Below are 19,908 nucleotides of genomic sequence, written 5' to 3' on the forward strand. Positions count from 1 at the left end.
TACTAATTTACCATTTTTTCTAAATATGTGTACTTATTGGATACAGGTGGCAAGGTTTTGGCAGGGGCTGAATGGGTGACCTCTGAGAAGATGCCAGGAGACCAAAGGACACAGCTGAGCCTATCAGCTTGACATGCCTCTGGGAAAATCTTTTAGAAAGGGCAAAACATCACATGGCACAGAAAGGAACGAGGAGAAAAAAGTGTTGGAAACAATCCTGTAGACACCACCACCATAGAAGGAGAGGAAGGAGGTGCTCCAGGCACCAGAGCAGAGCTTTCTCTGCATCTGAGGCTGTTTCGCCCATGATGGTAATTGGTTAATGATCTTCCTGTCCTTATCTCAACCCATGAGATTTATCTTATTTTCTTCCTGTCCTGTTGAGGAGGGCAAGAGAGAGTGGCTGGGTGGGTGCCTGGCTGGTGTCAACCATCACAGTGTGCGTGTTCCCCAGCTTTCGTTTGTGAAGACAACAGCTCAGCACAATTTTGAGACTCTGTTCTGGAAGTTCGACTTGAGCTATTTTTAACCTGCACATTATCTATGATGTAGCACCAGAGCATATAGAGTTCTTCATGTAGTCACAGGCAAAATTTTCAGTGCCTTCTGTGTTTCATAGCAGATGAGTGGGTGGAGGTGACTAGAAATTACATATGAAATAACCACGATGAAGAACTACAATTTCAAAAATTCTCCAGCTCGACAGTTGGGGCCAAACCTCCAAAAAACTCCTGCTCTAAATCAAGTAGTGAGATCTGCAAGACTCCTCAAAACCCAGCAGCTACTACTGAGACAAGTGGGGCTTTTCATATGTGCAAGGATCTGCTTGTGCCAAAATTAGAGGAACTGGACACATTTTGAACTCTGGTGTGGCAAACTTCACAAGGCAAGTGGGGTGAGGAAGAAAAAAGAGTACCCACAGCAATAATGCAACTATAGACTTTAAATAAGTGTGAAGCTCTATGACTTGAGTGCAACAAATTTTAGAAAAATAATGATTATTTATTCATTTTCTGTGGGCCTTCAGTAGGACATTAACATGCAGGAGGAAAAAAAAAAGAGCACTGTTTTGGAGGGTAATAGCTAGGACATACATCTGAATTAATTGTGGCTTACAGTGAATTTATGCTAAGTTTATTAGAGTGAATTTATGCTAAGTTTATTTTAAATAAGATAGATGGACAAGAGACAGCCAGGGTCTGTGAAAAGAGACATCATTTGTGGAGACAGTCTATTGTGTTGCAGCAGAAGAGAATTCCATCTTCTATTAATAGTGGTCAGTGGGAATTCACACAGACTTTTGCTTCACTGACATATTCATTTCATTACCAGTTTCTTCAGTTTTCATAGTAACTCTTGAGAGTGTGTGTGAGCAAGCAAAAGGATTCTCTGGAAGAGATCCAGCTACTACTGCTTTTGGAGGGGGAATTCTCAAGCATTGCAGATCAAACCTACAACCCCTCGTTACAAGAAATAAAGGCTTTGCAGAGCTTTGGAAGCACTTCTTGGGAGGGAGAAGAGGGTCCCAGGGTTGCCATTGGAGGGCTCTGCCCAGGTGCTGGGGGTCAGTCCGTGGAGAAGACGATAGTGAACAAAGACTCAGCTTGGCGTGCATCCCCCGTTTGTCTTTAGGGCGGGTAGTAACGTGGTGCCTGGCAAAACCTCTTCGTTTTACCCAAGCCAGCCATTTGGCTCCCTCTCCAGTTAGGCTAAGGGCAAGCAGCTGACGCTCTCCAAGGCAGGTGTCCTCTCCTATGGAAATGAGCCAATTAAGGGGGACTACAAAAGGGCACAATTGGGCAGCTCCTTGAGCTGGGGCTCGGCTATAGAATTGAAGATAGAGAAGTGAGGAACAGGAGAATTTTCAGCTGCGTAATTTTCGACCATTTACATTAGTAGCATGGGTTAAAACAGAAGAAGGGATTTGGGCATGTGGATCTTTTCCCCTTCTTTGAGTTAAAAGTGCCAAGAAGCAAATTGAGAAGTGTAAAGTAACAGAACAGTGGTTTTTTTTTTTTAGTACATCTTTTTTACACTACTAATGAAGGGCTTTTTTCATTAAAGTCTGTGTCTATTTCAGCACTGATTTTGTATCTACTTACAGGATTAGAAAGATTAAGTGCTAATTAGAGCACTGAGGATTAATAACTGCTACTTCTGAAATGCACATTTTTCTTAATCTTGTCTTTAATTCCAGTAGAATTGGTCCATGTTACAAAGCCAGGGTTTGCCAAAACTTACTAAACATGCAATAGGAGGTGCTGGGTATTAATTTTCTTGTATACACTGAATAGGCATCATCCATTAGGCTAAAGAAGGAATTATAGGGATGGTAGGAATAAGCAGGCTTTGTTTCTGGAGAAAATGAAAATCTATGTTTTCATTGTTCTATTGGAAGTACTGTTAAACCAACTTTCCCCCCGTTTTACATTTTTGTATACATAATTTATAATTTAAAGTATATTCAAACATTACTGAAATGATAAATATGGTAAAGTGAGAACTAGGAACATGTCAAAATGGCAAATAGAGAAAAAATTAGCTACTGTGTTGCTGTCGACTGTTGACTCTACAAATCACGGTGCTGTTCATTAGAGGGAGAGTTTCCTTCTGTCCTTCTGTTCAAAGCTCTCAATTCTATCATAGTGATAGTCATATATTTACAAATAACTTCAGAACTATTTGGTTGCTTGAGGGGAACACATAACAGTTGTTCATGTGTAAAACATGGGCAGGATCCTTTCCAGAGAGGAAAGACTTAGAGGAAGGTTTTCATTTTCAGCCCACAAAGGATGCAATTTGCATACAGGTGTTACCGGGCTTCTCTCTGAACTCATGGATCACTGCTAGTTTCAGATGTCAAGACAAAAAGATGGGTCAAAGGCACAGTGAGATGACTTGCGGCTACTTCAAGTAGTTTGAGGTCAAGACTGCTAACATCAGAGCTCTTGTTTTCCACCAAGTGACGCCAGATGTACCACGATCTCATTGAATTACGCATTTTCCACTGCAGCTAAAGGAGCACGCTGGGTTCTGCACGAGGCGGCTGACTACAGGATTTCTCTTTATTCCAGGATAGAGTGGCCTCACATCTCTCCTGTAGAGAATGGGATCCACTTACCAAAAGCATACAGCAAGGTTCAGCCATTAGGATCAACCAGGATCTGCAAGGAGGGAAGGCAGAGCAAGACCCTTCTCCACTCAGTCTGCAGCGACTCTGAAGCAGTATTGCTTCATTTTGTTATTTCATTTATCACAGCCACACAACAGTCCTCTCCAAGGACGCTACAGCCTCAAATGGTTCCTCATTTCAGTGCAAAAGGCAGTTAACCTTTCTGTTATGTTTCTGATCTTCTGGAGCCTATATGGTTTAGAGAAGGTGCAGGCACAGCTGTGGCAGGTCTGTTCTCCTTCCAAACTCATAGAGGACTGCTAGACATTTTTTTTTTTTAATGCAGTGTTACCTTGTGCAAGAGAAACCAGGGGCTGCAGCAGGCGTGGGCCACTCTGGAGCAGGAAACTGATGCACATGGGCCTGATTTTTCCAGAAGACCTTCCCTAGATTTTGTGGAGGAGCTGCAAAGAGTAAAATTACTCTTCTGTCCCCATTTGATGACATGATCAGGGAAGAAGTCTAAGATCCCTAAAGAGCTTTCCCTTCTCAAACCTCCTACTGCGTGTGGCCAGAACCAATCTTGTCTCTGTTAAATCAGTTCTTACTAGATAAATCCCAGACAATTACTGGTGCTTAATAAATTCTCCAATCTGCCTGTTCAAAACAGTTTAGCATTAAGAGAGCTCTCGGCTGAAAACCGTCTGAAAATCATCCTGAGTGTAAGAAACACCCTTCTCGAGAAGTCTTTAAAGAGGACCCGGGAGGAGACACAGGGAGAATGAATGCAAATACTGCACAGCTGTCACTGATAAATAAACCAGTAGACCATGCCCATAACCAGCCAGACTGGGACTGTCTTACAGATATATTATTTTAGCCCATGCACTGCTTATTTTAGGAGATTAGGCAGTCGATGTCTACTCCTGTTCTTAAATACCAAACCCGTGAATGACCACAGACTACAACCTCTTCTTTCTTCCACCCAGAAGAAACCCTTGTCAGTGCCAAATATATTATGCTGCACAGGAATAAACAGAGGAACATTTTCCAAAGTCAAGCCCTGACCCAATTTTTTACTACAAAAAGTTCTCCTGAGTCGCTGGTAGAAGAAATCCTTTACAGGTACAGACCTATTGCCTGTAGCTTGCTGGGAGTGGAACTCAGACCCACCACACCTGGTACCTGCCTAATGTGGCTGTCCTGAGAGATTTACACTTTATAAAAACTGTGAAAAGAGCTTCCATATGATTTCTTTAGTATATTATACCCCTGAACTTTTTTGTAACACCTATAAACGAATTTTTAAAGTTTCTTTTTTAAGTTTCTAGATAATATCTTTTCCTTTCCCCCCCCAACTTTTTAGACAGTGACTTGGTCTCTTCTCATGTGTCTTTCATCATCGCTCACATGCATACAGCTTTTCAGTCATACAACTCAAGCACCTTCTATTAAATGCAGTTCTTGCCTCAGACAAAGAAAGATAAGGTGTTTTTTTTCTATACATTACACAGGTATTGCTCACTCACCTGCAGCATCCCTTAGGCACGATGTGTTGGTTCATCGCTGCACCACCAGAGGGAGCTGCCTGAATGTCTTTGAAAGATTTCAATAGCTAATTTAAATAAAAATAAAAAATAAAAAATCTCACCTTTGAAATCTTATTACCTAGAAAAGGGGATGCAGTTGTGAAGTTGTGACAGGCATAGAGAAATTACTGAAAGATTGTCATAAAGTGCAGTGCTTCAAATCTTTGCTTTGCTTCTTTTTAGCCACAGCCAATCTTGTACTGTCTGGTACAACAGTACAAAATAAGCTTTGTTGATTTAATCAAACAAAGCAGTTTTGAATTAGGGTGTTTATGCCAGCCATTGACATCCACAGTATGACTCTGCAGGACTGAGGGTTAAGAAGAAAAGGCAAACTAGATTTTTATAGCTAACTTAAACCAGCCAATGATACGTGATACTGCCTATGATAGATCATAATATTTTTCTTACAAAATTAGTGTTCGTTAGTACTAATGCGTACTTAAAAAAAATAAAAATCTAAAAAAGGCTGTCTCTTTAAAACCAGAAGTTGGCTGTAGCACTGATTCATCCTCAGTTTGTCTTTTTTATTTTAAAGCAGTAATTTATGTCCCAGTTCTGCTCTACTTTCTAATGCCATCTTTTGTTTACAACAGAGGGTCTCTGCTTTCCTCCCTGATTATGCCCACTGCCTTTCCATTGCACATATTTTCATGCATCCTGACACAAACACTGCATGCATGGCAATGCAGAAATGTACATCTGTATTTCCCATTAAATGAGGGGTTCGAAGCTATTCTTGGGTCCAGACTTGTCTAGCACTCTTCAGGCTGAGCTGAGCTGTAAGATTCCCTGGAAGGGAAAAGCCAAAGTAAGCTCTTTAACTTAACCCCCAGCTGCTGACCTGTGAGCTCTAGAAAGACTGGGCATGGGAAAGCTCGGGTATGATCTTGCTTAGCTCTGAGACTGGCTCTGCTTAAGTACAGCATGCATTCACAAAGCTAGAGATGAGCTACACAGGTAAAGGACACGGGGCACAGAGTCTGCTGTACTTCGTCATAGAAGCTAGCCAGAGCCAGAGTTCCATGCTGCTTAAACCTGGGAATCTCAGCTCATAAGTATCAAAATAAAAATAACTTAATAAATGCATTTTATCTTGGAACTTCCAGAGGCCTGATTCATTTTTACAGTAATTGGGCCTGTCGGCCCTAGTCACTGGCAACTCCTCATCTGATTACTAAAATTTAAAGTAGGACACAGCCCTAATACGGTATCAGCATATGACACTTTCAGTCATATGTAGTTTACTCAGCAATGGGGGGAAATGAGAAACCTACATTAATATGCCTCCATGTAGCTCTCTGCTATTAAGCTCATCAGCCAAGACCTAGTCAAGGCAGTCATTGGGGCTTAGAGAGTTTTGGTTCATCCTACAGTGGTCACCATCACTTGTTTTCCCACATGGATACCTAAATTCATGAGTCTTAGTCTTAGACTCTGAATCTTAGATTAAGAGCAGAGTCCGACTCTCCTTCCTCAGCACTTTATAAGAATAGCTTTCAGGAATATTCATTCAGAGAACTGCAGTGTCAAAGAGATGCAGAAGCCAACCCAAACTCTGAAATTTTACCTCTGTTTTGCCACTTCATTCTGGTCTACTTCCAAATGGAATAGAGAGCTTATTTCACTTCTTTCCCTAATAGCCACAATATTCTCATTATTTGAACACAGCAGATAAACAACTGGAGCACAGGTCTGAATTGTGTTCTTTGCCAGAACTGGGCAAACTCTTGTGATGTAAGATATTACCCTGTTCATGAGGTGAGTATGCTAACACTAGTTTTCCCCACGTGAAGATGATCAACCGGTGAAGTAAAAAGGACCTTCATTTTTCTAGAAATTCAGATCTCCCGTGAATGAGGGATCTATAATTTTCCAGAAATGCATTTCAGAAAAACCTATTTGCAGTGACAGTCTGGGAAGCCAGTGAAGTGAAAACATCTCACTTAATTGATGAGGAAGTAGTTTCTACTTCACGCAAAAGGAATAATGACATTCCTGATACTGGCCAGATAAGCCAGAGAGCTCACAAACCCTCTTCTTGCTGCCCTCTCTGGTTTTGAGGTGAGGCAGATCAGAGGAGTACCTCTCTTCTCGGTGCGGGGGACAACGTGCTGTTCTCCTCAGAGACTTTACCTCTTGGCCCATCAGATGTAGGAGAGTGGTGGGCTGGACCTGAGGCAGGCACCCAGCAGAGCTTGAGTGTACGGGTTGCTCTCCTACCTGAAAAGTTAGCTTAGGCAAACATCCTTTCACTGCTGTATGGCAGTGAGTAGTTCATCCTGGGCAGAGCTCAGGACATGGCTTTCCTGTTGCCGCTTTCTCCAAGGTGTGCCTTTAGCAAAAGGCAGTTCTGCAGTGCTATGGAGGGTCCAGCGTTGAAGGCTACATGGGGCTGCTGTTCTGGGGCAATGGGAGAGCCTCTGTACAGTGAAGGAATGTGTCCCAGAGACCTCTCAGAAAATACTTGGCATAGTCTGTGTCTTAATTGACTCCAGAATGGAAAAGGCAGCACAAGTGAAATGTCTCTCACTGTCTACAAATACCTAAATTTAAGTTCAATTACAGAAGGAGGAGGGGAAAAATAAAGAGCATTTTTTTTCCTTCATGCTCCAGAGCCAATATCTGGGTGTTTTTGAAGTCATCCTACAAGGAAGAAAGGAAAAGGCTGAAGCTTACTGTGACCTAAATAAAGCAGAAGAATTAGGTACTTGTGATCAAAGGGTTGAATGATGCATATACACATCTCCCTAAATAATACAGTGGGTGGGGGAAATGACATGTCATTATTTCTCTGAAATAAGGCGAATTACCTGTTCTGAAAAGAGGAGTTAATCTGTTTTTATACAGTGAAGAATAATGCCACATTATTTCTTCTAAAATTAGCAGCTGACAAGCTGAGACTTCAGTGCTCATAGCATCTGGCTCTCCGGCACCACACTGTACTTCATCACAATGAAGCTTTCCTTTACCAATTTTACAATGACTGGTGGGGGACAGCCATTACTAGAGAGGCCTACATCCACCGAGCTCCAGAATGGCAGTATGTCTAATGTACCTCAGAGTTTCTTTCTTTCTTTCTTTCTTTCTTTCTCAGAGAAACAACGTGCAGAAAACCTGAAGCTGAGATTTCAAAAACAATCTGGTGACATACAGGCAAGACTCTTCCATCCAGCTGTACCTTTACTAGTTGTCTTCTTTCAAACCAGAAGCAAATATATGACAGTCTTAGTCTAAAATCCTGCATTTTGAGATTTCTGGTGTCCAAGGCAGGCAGCTAAAGAGTGAATTCTGAAAGCTGAAGTCAGACTTATCTAAGTAAATAAGGTTTCTTTTTTCTTTTCTCAGAATCTAAAGCTACAGATACTGAACAACCGAGCACATAACCATAGCAATGGCTGAACCATTTCTCTTGAACAGATAATGGCTGTATTTTGTCACATGAATGCACAGGAACAGCATAGAGACTTCTCAAAACTGCCCTCCTGAGGAATTTTTCTGTTTGCCGTTTAAGTATAGAGTGGGGCTGAGTAGGGCTCAGCATTCATAAAGAGGTTTAGGGGATTGAAAACCTGAGAAGTAATTTCCATTGGACTTGGAAGACCAAAGTCACAGAGCTTATTTACCCTCTAGCAAATTTCCGGTTAAGTACCATTTCAATTGAATAATCAAATTTTCATGACTCTTCTTTACTGATGCATGGTGATATTCCATTTGTCCAGTTTATTCATGGAGAACTCCCTAGCGGCAGATTGGAAAGGAGGTAAGTTCAACTTTCTCACCCATTCATGTGAGAGAAGTGATTGAGTAATACTTTTGCTATGTTTAAACATTAAAACTTCTCTTTGGTTGATGTAGTTTCCTTGACTGTGACAACACGGAGCATATGAAAGGTTATAACTCCAGTCACTAAAAACACCTATCACCATTTGACCTTTCACAGCAACATACTTTTGTTTTGTTTTGTTTTGTTTATTTTCCCTTGAAGGGTAGAAGGTTGGCCTCTTGTCCATTCAAAAAAAGGATTTTGAAATAGTTGAAGAACTCCTTGGAAAAAAAGTTTTACTGTCCAAGAATAAGTTAATGGAAGAAATTGCTTCCTCATGAGAGGTTGGCCCGTTCAGAAAACAGGTAGGTACATCTGAGCATCTTCTCCATCTTTCCTAACGATGACTCCATGATCGTGTCCCAGGGTTGAGAACACACTGGTCAGTGACAAACCCCATCCACTCTGGGCTTCAGCAGCCCTCAGACAGACAAGCAGGAATGAGCTGGACTGAACTAGGGAGGCTTCTGAGGCAGCCTCTCCCTCTGAGAAGGCAAAGCTGTCAGGACGTGCTGCTCATGAAGCTGCATCTAAGCAACTGGGTGAAATGAAAGCACCATTTCAGACAACAGATTACTAAGGTAAACTTGTGGTCTGGGAAAGCAGAATCTGTATCTAACTCAGGAGTCTTCATTTCTAGTCTCTCAGAGGCAGAAATGGAAACCCAGTTGCGGAAGAAAAGCTGACTGTGTTTATCCCTCTATCTTACCTGACAGTAACTTCAGCAAAAAATATAACCAAGACTCTCTTCAGTTTTTCTTTTTCTACCTGACTGTAATAGCACGTAAATTATGTCGGGTTAATTTCTAGTTTCATATTCAGTTTAAATGGTTTCGATTTACCTGCAATCAGTTTTCTGTAGCACAACACTAGCAAGCATATAGTTTTAAAGTACAGTACTCTCTTACTAACTCCTCCATGTTTATTTGTCAACAGGAAAGACAAACAGTTAATTAACAGCTCCAGGAGTACAGATAATACAGCCGTCAGCAGAAAGAAAGCAGGACTGTCCACAAAGTAAATAAGCTTCCTTTTTTAGCACATGCAGCTAAACTAACTTCTCTTAGGATTAACCTGCTGGAGGGGGACACAATTAAACTCGCCAAATATATGAGGGCAACTCTCCATCACTGCCTCTTTACAAAGCACAGAATGAATAATTTCCTTGAGAAAGCAAAAAGTGGGATAAAGCACTGTTTTAATTATATTCATAATGATTTATTTGAAAATATGTTCTCATTATACTGTTATCTAAGCACAACTCATTGTAAGCCAGAAGCAGTTTGGTTCCACCTGAATTTAAAGTCATTATTATAATTATTCTCACTAGAACAGCCATTAATCACATAAACAATACCTGGCTTGCAGAAAATATGTGGTAAGTAGCTATATTATGATTTAGTATTATTTTTCTTACATTCTTTTAGTCTTACTTGAATACTTATTTTCTAAGAAAATGCTTTTGAAAAAAAAAATAGGAAGCATCTTACCTTCAGATTGATGTGTGGCAAGAGGTGTTTGGGTCTCCTTGGAGTAGGATACCACCTCCCGAGGTAAGAAATCAACCTGGGTAATCTTTGACACCCCTAGTTTGTGCAGTCTGCGTCTAAGATGGAATACATGACATCAAAAGGTTAATGTTAAGTGTAAATCAGTAGCAGGAACAAAAGTGTTTGCTTTTATGAACAGGTTAAAAAAAATACTTCAGTGTTTGCTAAGATGAAACACAATGCACTATGTATGAGAAGCACCTAATTACAGTGAAGAAAATTAACCTGGTAACCATTTGCCATAATAAAATATAGTTACTAAACACCTCTGGACCTAGATCGTGCTGCTGAGAGGGACTGTAAATGGGAGAAATGACCTGCTCATGTCCCTTGTAACATGCAACAGAACAGTCTCCTCTTTCATACTATTATTATTACAATGTTCTGCCTGTTCAAGAGATTTAATCCTTAGTCTGAGATACCCAACAGTGGAAGAGACACCGTAGCTGTAAAATAGGCTGGATTAGGAGTGTTAGATGTCCACCTGAGAGCAGTAATAGAGCAGGGCGAGCAATTTCCATAAAGGAGATTCTCCCTTCCATAGGAGTTATCAGCAGTGGATTTGCTGTCGGTTTGTGATCATTAGAGTTCTAACGCAAGCTCTAAGATGCACCTGGAATAGGTCAAGTATAGCCTTCTTTTTCTACTTCCCTAACTTTAAATAACACATATGAACCATATCAGTAAAGCCAAATAACAGTGTGACTGGGTAAGAAGAAGAGAGCCAGCTGAACAGGATCATGAACACTTTTAGTCATACACAGTTCATTCAATGGTGGTGGTGGTGGTGGTGGGGAAATTAATTTGTTTCCTGAATATTATTTGACTCTCTGTAGGGAGGGAAGAATAAACAAAGATTTGCTTGCAAATGTTTTACTGGAAAAAATGCCAACTTTCAGCAGACAAAAAATATGCAAATAATAAATGGATCTAGTAAATAAGTCCAGTTGCCTAGATCTACACGTGCAAGCATGACTACACATTTACAGGAGATAAATTAATGGACACAGTGTTTCTGAACAGCCATGTTATTAAAAAGAGCAATTTGGAAAAGCAGTGAATTCATACACATTATCCATATCCTCTCTGTCTTCCAGACTGTGAGAAGAACAGAGGTCAAAGTTGTTTTTTTAAAAATCTAATTCATTTACAGTGCTTTAGGTATTCAGTTAAGATTGATGTCTGAAAGTAAATGAGTCTCTAAAAGGAAATTGTCATCATTGGATGACACCTACTGAACTCTTAATCTGGTTAGTGCTATGTCAGCTATATATTTTTCTAATCTGGTTTACTGGCTGAGTTTTTATTGAGCTGAATGCAATTTGATTCAATGGGTAATCAGCATGAATCAGCTATATCACAAACAATTAGAGTAGTAATAGTTGTTACAGCTCTGAGCATCTTCTTTTAAAAGGAAAAAATAACAAGTCACCCTCCTTACAAACATCTGTGACTTTACAATATGAACAAAAGCAATGGTTGTCTGAAAATCCTCCAGGGTGGGGCAGAAAAACTTCTGCAGCTTGTGTTACACTTCAAGAATCTGTAACAGCTAACAAATGTTTTAGTACTGCTACATTTTTGTAGCTGATTTAACTAGGGGTTTGTATGAATTCAAGCTTCAATAAATACCCAACCCAGCAAAATGCTTTTCTGTCCTTCAACACCAGATGGAAAATCTCTGTTGCCTACTTGGTCGGTCAGACATCCCTTCAAAATCAGTCCTCCAGTGCCCCCAAACCACTGATTCCATTTACTGAGATTCTTAAGCCTCCTTCATCAAAGGAGCTTCTTCACTGGTTAAGTATCAGCTCTAATTATGTGTTTAATCTAGGCCTAAATAGAATCTCAGCTAATTCTAACAACAGTTTCACATGAGGTCATTCCCTGTCTCCTTGACTGACTGGGGATGGGGGAATATTGCTCCTACCGGAGAGCTGGATGTCACTGCTAGTTGGGTTAGCTTCTGCGTAGGCTGTTAACCAGGGTGTGAGCTACAGCTAACCCAGAACACTGTGCTGAGAGAATATGTTGAATGTTTCACCTCAAACATTTATAATTCTGTAATTGCTGATGGTTGTACAAATGTACAGAGTCACTCATATCCTGGTAATTACTGGTGAAGGCGGGGAGCTCTTCACCTGAAGGAACGTCATCTCTTCTTTTTTGCCCATGATGATCAACCTGCAATGGTTCTTATCTAACTAAATGTTGTCCTAACTCTTGTTCTCAAGCACTTAGGGACAACTGAAACATCTTTCAGTACATGGACTCTCTCAAACATGGGCTACAATGTTCTAGTCTCTAATTCTTCTTAGGGCAGCATTAAAATGTCTTATTTCCATTTCCCATCCATACTTTTTGTATGGATTGCTCATGATTCTTTTCATTTACAGTTTGCTGAATATTCAACCTAGAGAGCCCATAAACTTTGAAGGACTCCTTTCAAAACTGCGTCAGTAGGAAGACAGTATCTAAAGCCTATACATTAAAACTGGTTCCTCTGTCCACTGGAGAACAAAGATGTATCTGCTGGAAGGATTTAGCTAAACACATCATTTGCATGTTGACTACAGGATTTCTTTTGTATTGATATTTTTCTGTCTAGTCTCATGACACCAGAGGAAAGTGTGGTTCTCTGTCTAACTCTGCCTCAGTTTTGAAGTTTTCTTTCAAAAGGGACAGGACTACTCATAGAATATACTTGTGGGTTCACTCTTTGGCATCCTTTTCTGTCTTTGCACTGACTGCTTCTAGAAGATTGAAGTCCCGTGGCTGTACACAGGCTTATCTTTACATGTGTCAAACCACCTTGCCTTGCACAGCCATTTGAGGAACCTTGCTTCTGGGAGTGCCCATCTTTAAATCCAAACTTCTGGGAAAGGGCAGTTGAGATTTCTAAAACATTTCTGTATGCTATAACAGCTTGAGAAATTCTTCCTTTTTCATATGATCCAGGTGATGTTGCAGAAGCTGGATCTATCTGAAGCCACACTCAGGTGGAAATAACAAACATAACAGTTCTGGGTGTGGAGAAAGCCTGCCTAGAAAGCCCTCTGGATAATTCTGATCTTCCTTCCTGGTGAACAGTCCTAGCATCCCTAACTGCAGCTGAGAGCACTGTCAATCAATAATTAAAGGAAAATCTTTGTTTTTTTTTGAAGCCTAGAGAATGGTGAGTTAATTTCACATGAATTGTTGGAGAGAAAACACCAAGAACTAGTAGAAGCATAAGATGCTCACTTGGAGATGCAGACAGCAAAGCCTGTAAGTTCACAGGTGGAACAACTTCTTCAGCACAGAGATATGGTTTTGCTTATGACTCAAGTTCTGAAGAACTTGAGGGACCATTACCTTTCCTTTTTAGAGGAACAATTTATCCTAAATATGTCTGCAGGTAGACATTTCATATCTTCAAGTCTTGCTGTTTTTCTTGTACTATTAATTTTCTCTCCTTTTGCTACTTCTTACCTTGAAAATAGAGTAACCAATTTTCTCATCTGGAAGAGACTGTAAAATTCAGTCTGAGATGCTAATAAAGAGCATTTTCACTTGCCAATACGATCTAATAACTTCAGTGATCATACAGGTGATCCAGATTCAGAAACTTGTATAAGCATATTTTTTGTAGTTATCGAGCCATACTTATGTACTTGGAGTATCAGCAATAACACAGTGCTGACATTAGCTAAGTCCAGAGGAAAGCTATTGTTTCTGATTTTCCTTGATTGCCCACAGTAGGTAAGAGAGAAACTGTTGATGCTATCAGGCTTTTCTTGATGATGCTATACTACATTCATAACAAACATGAACTTTTGTTCTTTAATATAGTGATCTTTTAAAACATAAATGTTTGGTACACTCGGTTAACTGCATCAGCTAGGTTCTGCAATCTAAAGTAACTAACTTCTCCAGATGCTTGGGGTAGAGAAGTTCCATCCCATACTGGAGAATAATAATGTTAGCCCTAGTGTAAGTAGGAAATGTTTGATTGACCTCAACTCAACTAATATGGCATTTACCCTTGGACTATGATCATATTTAAGTGCACAATTATAAATGCATATACAGCTCCTCAGGAAAGGGGGGAAATTGATATTGCATATGGAAACAACAAAACTATGCCAAAGACAGGAAGGAGGAGGCAAAAGTACCTTGCAAATGATTCAGAAAGAAATGTCTGAATCAACAGGTACAAACAAGTGCAGTGTAACTGTACATGCACATTAAAGTGTCACAATAATAACATTTCATCTGTAATGAAATAGTTATTTGTATTGTGTTTCAGGCAACAGAAACGGCAGCTTATATTTTCATGAGCTTCTTTAAAGAGTTATTTTTTTTTCCACAAATATGTCTTTGCTGAAGCTTTTATTGATTAAAGTAAAGAAAAGAAACTTAAATTAGGGTCTTTTTGAGTCCACAAAGCAAATGAAAATCACATAAAAACAGCTCAACTGGGAAGCATTTGCAACATAATTCTTGCAAAGAAATGATAAATTAATAACAAAAAGAGCTGACATATACCCAAGTTCAGAGTCAGACTGGAGTTGCAGCACTGAGGGGTCTGTGTCCCATTGCAAGGTCCTAGGGTGGTAATCAGCCGTGCAGCACAACGGGGGGAAAAAAAGAACACACAGAATTAACTGAAAGGATGAACAAAACCCCATCTCATTAGTTACATGCCGTATGTAGAACATTCAACCTCCAAGTGCAAGGGAGAGCCACAGTATGTCAAACAAGGTTTGCTACTAGCCTATGACAGGGCTATTAAAATTACATAGTATCAGTAAACAAAAGGGAAGAAGCTGGGTTTCTTTTCAGATTTTAATTAATAAAACAAATATTTTTTCTTTTTTTCTGAAAGACTTCTAACCCTCCAGTTATGGTTGATGCACTCAGCGTGTATAATTTGAAGGCAAAATTTATTGTAATCATGTTTGTTTGATAAAATGGATTGAACACTTGCCATGAGTTCCACTGAAGAGCAGTCTAGCCCTTCATATGCTCCTAAGACTGACTGTAAGCCATCCTGTAAAGAGTGCTGTGGGCACAAACAACACAAACAAATGGCACACTGACACCAGCTCTGACACATTATGGAGGCACCTGGGACAAATAAACACATTCCTCTTCTTTTCACCTACATAAAAATTCTGGGGGAGAGGGAGAAATCTGGGAGATCTGGAGAAATCAGATGATGGCAGTCTCTTAATGGACTATGGACATGTGGAACTGTCACAGAAGATTTTCAAAAATTTCAAGAATTTTTCAAAAATGCCTACTCATTTTTTTTTATTTTACTTTGTTTTTCCTCCCTAATGAAGCCATACATCATATGCAAGAGAACTGTCCATGACAGCATCAGGAATACAAGTTTGGCTCCTGGCCATGTTGTTCTGTGATACGAACACTAGATTATGCATTGTACTCACTAGCAGAGGCTAAAGCAAAGGAAAGCACTCCCACACTAAAGCAAGCAAGTCGTGTCTATGCAGTAGATAATGATAGTCCTCAAAATTCAAAACTCCACTCATTTCTTTTGAGTAGTATTTTGATACTTGAGAAGATACTTTCATCACATCCAGCTAAACCCAGCCGTATAACCAGCCATGTTTAATCTACACAAGCCCTTCTGCAACAGTAGCAACCTCTGCCAATGAATTATTCATATAAACTAAAAAGTTATTGAATTAGATTAGAAGTAGATCTCACAGAGCCATACAATTTTGCCACCTCCTGTACTCAGTGAACGCACCCGTTCTATTACCGATGTTAACTCATTCTCTAGAGAGGCAGACGAGCGCATGTGATTCACTCCGTCGTGTCAGAGTGAAAGATAATCAATCTGTCTCAACACCCTGCGTGTACAAAAAGAATGAAGAACTGTAATGAAAAGGTGCCTGCATTACATGCACTGTAAGGGTACTTATTCCCCTTAAGTTATTATGACCAATAGTGATGTGTATTGGCATTAAAGACTCTACGATGATACAGAAAGACTCCTCTAAAATGAAACGGCATTACAAAAGGGTCAGAGATAAAACAATACAGTAATAAAAAACAGACGATTTTCCCTCCAACTTGATTGTAGCTCAAGTACGGCAGAAAGGTAAGTGGACATAAAGATCTAAATGCCTGATGCAATGCGAAAGCATCAGTGTCTAATGCATTACATATACACCATTAAAAACGCTGTGTGAAAATGCCTTGTAATGTCACCAAGGTCAGTAACATGCAGTAGGACTCACTATGCATATGCCCATTTCTAATGTTATAGCTGCCCAGGGACTACTTATACAGACTTTCCAAACAGTTACAAGAAAATATATATAACTCATTTCAGTTATTTCCCCCCTCCACCCATTTCCAAATGTACAAAATTTCCCAAGGGAAGACTAATAAAGACTATTGCATCAGAAAAACCCCATTAGCAAATGATTACAACAAGAGCTTGCAACAGGTCTCTGCAAAGACACAGACCTTACAGTCCACCTCTGAGGATCCAGACCAAGTTACAAGAGGGCACATTTACCTCACACTCAACTGGCTGCCTGAACAAAATAGATTTAGAGATCTCACACACTCAAGACAGCACTCAAATCCCCCAAATATGAGCACAGCTATACTTATTGTGGGAATTTTCAATACAAAGAAATGCATTCAACCCCTAGTCCAAAAAAAAATCAAAAAAAAATCTTAGATTTGTACTCCAAATTGTACTTGTTTTTTTTTTTCTGTATCATGCTACCACTTGCAAAGGCTTGAAAAATAGGTAAGGAAATGATCTGCTGTGTTGTCCTCTCAAGCTTGGCTGAACAACTTTATTGCAAAAACTGAGGCCGCAGGTAGCAGATCTTCAGGTCCCAAGTCTTGCCCTAGGAGACACGATGCAAGTGGCTACGCTTACATCAGGGAGCAACTACATGCTTCAAGGAACAAGACTGGTTTGTCTTTTGCCTCCTCCTGCTGCCTGAAGAATGTCTGCAGATCAAAATGAAAGTGAGCAAAGAGTAGAGATGTAATATGGACCTACAATATAGCCAGTTCCCATGGCAGTAACACCAGAGAAGAAACAGATTCTTGATAGACTAGCAACACAAAGATGCTGTTAACTAGCCTGTGCTGTCACCTGGACTAGGAAAGTAAAGCTAATCTGTTTGTGATGAGCAGACTGTGTGACATTCCCTGATCGTTTGGATGAGCATTACATTACCTGCGTGTTCTCCTGCAGACAGTTCTCAATGAGGATTGTGAAATGCCATTGGATCTGGGTGAAAAATCAGTGCTAACCTTTTTCAAATCTAGTGCACGAGTTCTCTCCCAAGATAGTTCTTCATGAAGAAAAGGATTACATATTATTGCTCTTTTTTCTTTCTTCCTCATATGTGAAACCTGATTTTGGCTTTGGGACTTTAGCCACCCACAGATAGGGGCAGAGGGAATAATATTGCAGACCCCAAAGACGAGTGCATGGGCCTAGGAGAACTGTTTGACTGGTAGCTCAGCGGTCAGGCACAGGCTCTCCCATTCAGTATGGGTGAGCATAATTTGGGGACAGTCCCCTTGAACAGACTGAATGGATTTTGGCACAGGTCTATGTAGAAGAAATCTAAAACATTTTGCCACGTTTTAATGGGGAAAAGAGACTTGAGCATTAGACAGCAGCTAAAAGCAGTGCTCCCTCGCACGTTACTGTCCTTCCACAAATCTCCTGGAGTCCACTTGAGTTGAGCCTCCTTCTTCAGGTGAATTGAGTGCACATGGCATGGGAAGAGACCCTGGAAACTCCACAGAAGGAAACTCACTGGTCATGAGAGTCCCAGCCAGGACTAAGCCAGATCAGGCTGTTCCCATCACCCAGAAAGCAGAGACACTGTTTTAATGAGAACTACCCATTGTTTCAAAGCTGGTTGCTACATAAGTCTCCCACGCAGTGACAAACAATAGCCCTGCTATCAATCTTCCTTCCACACGTTTGGTGAACAACGGCTGCCCTTGAGTGATCGTAGGATAAAAAATTATTATCAAATAACAGATTGTTCTAAAGCAGCATGAAGGGAAAAAGGACTTTAAGATCTTGCACTAAGTAGACAAGGTAGAGGTGTTATTACCTCTCTTTAAAATGTTCTGCTTTCATTCCTTTAGATCCTCTATTTTAGTATTCTCTATTTGCTATGTATTATGATCTCAGTAATTCAGGAACTTAGGACAGCATTCTTAGATGCTGGTGCTGTTTCAGTTATTTGTACTGAAAAAGTACTAGCTCGTTTTGATGCAATGCATCTTCTTTCTCCCCAGTCAGTAAGGGAAAAACCTGCAGGAAGAAAGCAAGGGGAGAAAGAGACCAAGATGTCACACATTTAAGAAAAGGTTAGATGGTAAAGCAACTTGTTACATTTCTCTGTTCTGAATTCATGTCCACAGCCTTAGGGAGATATTCAGAGCAGAATTCTAAGATGGGAGCTATTGCAAAATTTAAGGAAGTAAAAGGAATTCGAACAGAAGCATTCCCTTTTCTGTATTATTACTACAAAGGAAAAGCAGACACTCTGCCATGTGTTAGAGTGCCCTGTGGAACCTTACTTCCAGACTGTTTTATTCTAACTGCATCATGTTGTTTATGTAGATTAAAAATGTGGAAAAGGCTAAAACAAATAAACTACAAATAAAACATTTGAACTCTTTTAGAAAATTCCCAACCTCACAATGCATTAATGAAGCATCACTTTTATCATCTGTCTGAAATTTGTGAGAACTTCTCAGATGATTTAAAAAACTTTGGATCTGGCCTTAATGATGGTATATGAAACATGTAAGGCATCAGTGCCAACACATACACTTATTAAAACATCATAATGAAAGGATACTTAATACCCTGAATTATGGTCAGATTGTGGTACAACTCAGCTCTGGTAAATGCCCTAATCCAGCATGCTGACAGCTTTGTTCTGACTCTTCTTCCCTGAAGCTAAAATCAAATCCTCCCTCATCTGTTGCTGATGCTGCAGAACATGTGTTCTGCATGACTTCTCTTCTCCCCCCACTTCCCCTTCCCAGGTCAAGAGCAGCCAGGCCTGAAAATTCGTGCTTTTGAAAAAGGCTACTCACAGAAATAACAGCAAACCCTGCTTTTCCAAGGGGCCTCTTGCAGGGTAGAAATCTCTTTGCTGCATTGCAAATCATTCCTTCAAGCAGAACCGGAGAAAAATAAATGCCACGTTACAGCATCTCCTATCACCAGGTACTACTAGGTGATACACTTCATTCTCTAATGAAACACCATTAGATGGGACAGATCCCAGATCCAGCATCTTCCTTTGCACTAACAGCAACATCCTAAAATGATCCCTTGTGTGGAGAATAACTGTGCCCTTCTAACCCCAAAATACTGTGAAGGAGTGTGCCATGGCTCCACAGATTGAACTGCACGGATGTTTTCATAGATCAGAGGCCAATCCCATTAAGCAAAACACAGACTGTTCCCAAGCTGAGAGACAAAAAAATGAAGGGGGAGTCACTCACAGCATATCAAGTCTCAAACAGCCTTTGCTTACTAGAGTAATGCTTCTAAAATTATATGAATGTTGGGAAGAAATGACTATTGCCACTTTCCCTGTCCAAGGTAGCAGGGGTATTTATACCCCTGTCTTTCTTCACACACCTGAAGGAAATGCTCTAGCAGGAAAACAAGTCATCACCGGCTTCCTACACAGGAGCAGAAAGACGGGAGGTTGCTCCATATGCGAGTTCTGAGTACCCAACCTAGACTCCAACCGTGAGTCAGTGTCAGAGGTGGCTGTCCACAGGGAGTCTGGGAAGAAAGGCCGA

General features: G+C 40.3%; 1 protein-coding gene and 1 long non-coding RNA gene across 16 annotated transcripts in view; one reads left to right on the forward strand and one right to left on the reverse strand.

Annotated features, from left to right (window-relative positions):
- The window catches only part of DYNC1I1 (dynein cytoplasmic 1 intermediate chain 1), a 190,984-nt gene that overhangs the window by 137,975 nt on the left and 33,101 nt on the right, over positions 1-19,908 (reverse strand). For 11 of the 15 annotated variants that reach the window (XR_014578996.1, XR_014578998.1, XR_014578999.1 and 8 more), the window contains exons 6-7: positions 14,605-14,664; positions 10,018-10,133 (exon numbers count right to left, since the gene is read on the reverse strand). Coding sequence is in view for 8 of the 15 variants with exons in the window: in XM_083822479.1 (XP_083678605.1) it covers positions 10,018-10,133; positions 14,605-14,664 (176 nt within the window). In the remaining 7 variants the exon portion in view is untranslated. The remainder of the gene's footprint in view (positions 1-10,017; positions 10,134-14,604; positions 14,665-19,908) is intronic. The other 4 variants (XR_014578997.1, XR_014579002.1, XM_083822473.1 and 1 more) reach the window with 1 other exon arrangement.
- Positions 1,821-5,438, forward strand: LOC310893456. Its single transcript, XR_014579003.1, has 2 exons — positions 1,821-1,872; positions 3,075-5,438. It is a non-coding gene; the product is annotated as an uncharacterized lncRNA (long non-coding RNA).

The sequence above is a fragment of the Anser anser genome (genome assembly GCF_964211835.1).
Source record: "Anser anser genome assembly, chromosome: 2".
NCBI classification, from domain to species: domain Eukaryota; kingdom Metazoa; phylum Chordata; class Aves; order Anseriformes; family Anatidae; genus Anser; species Anser anser.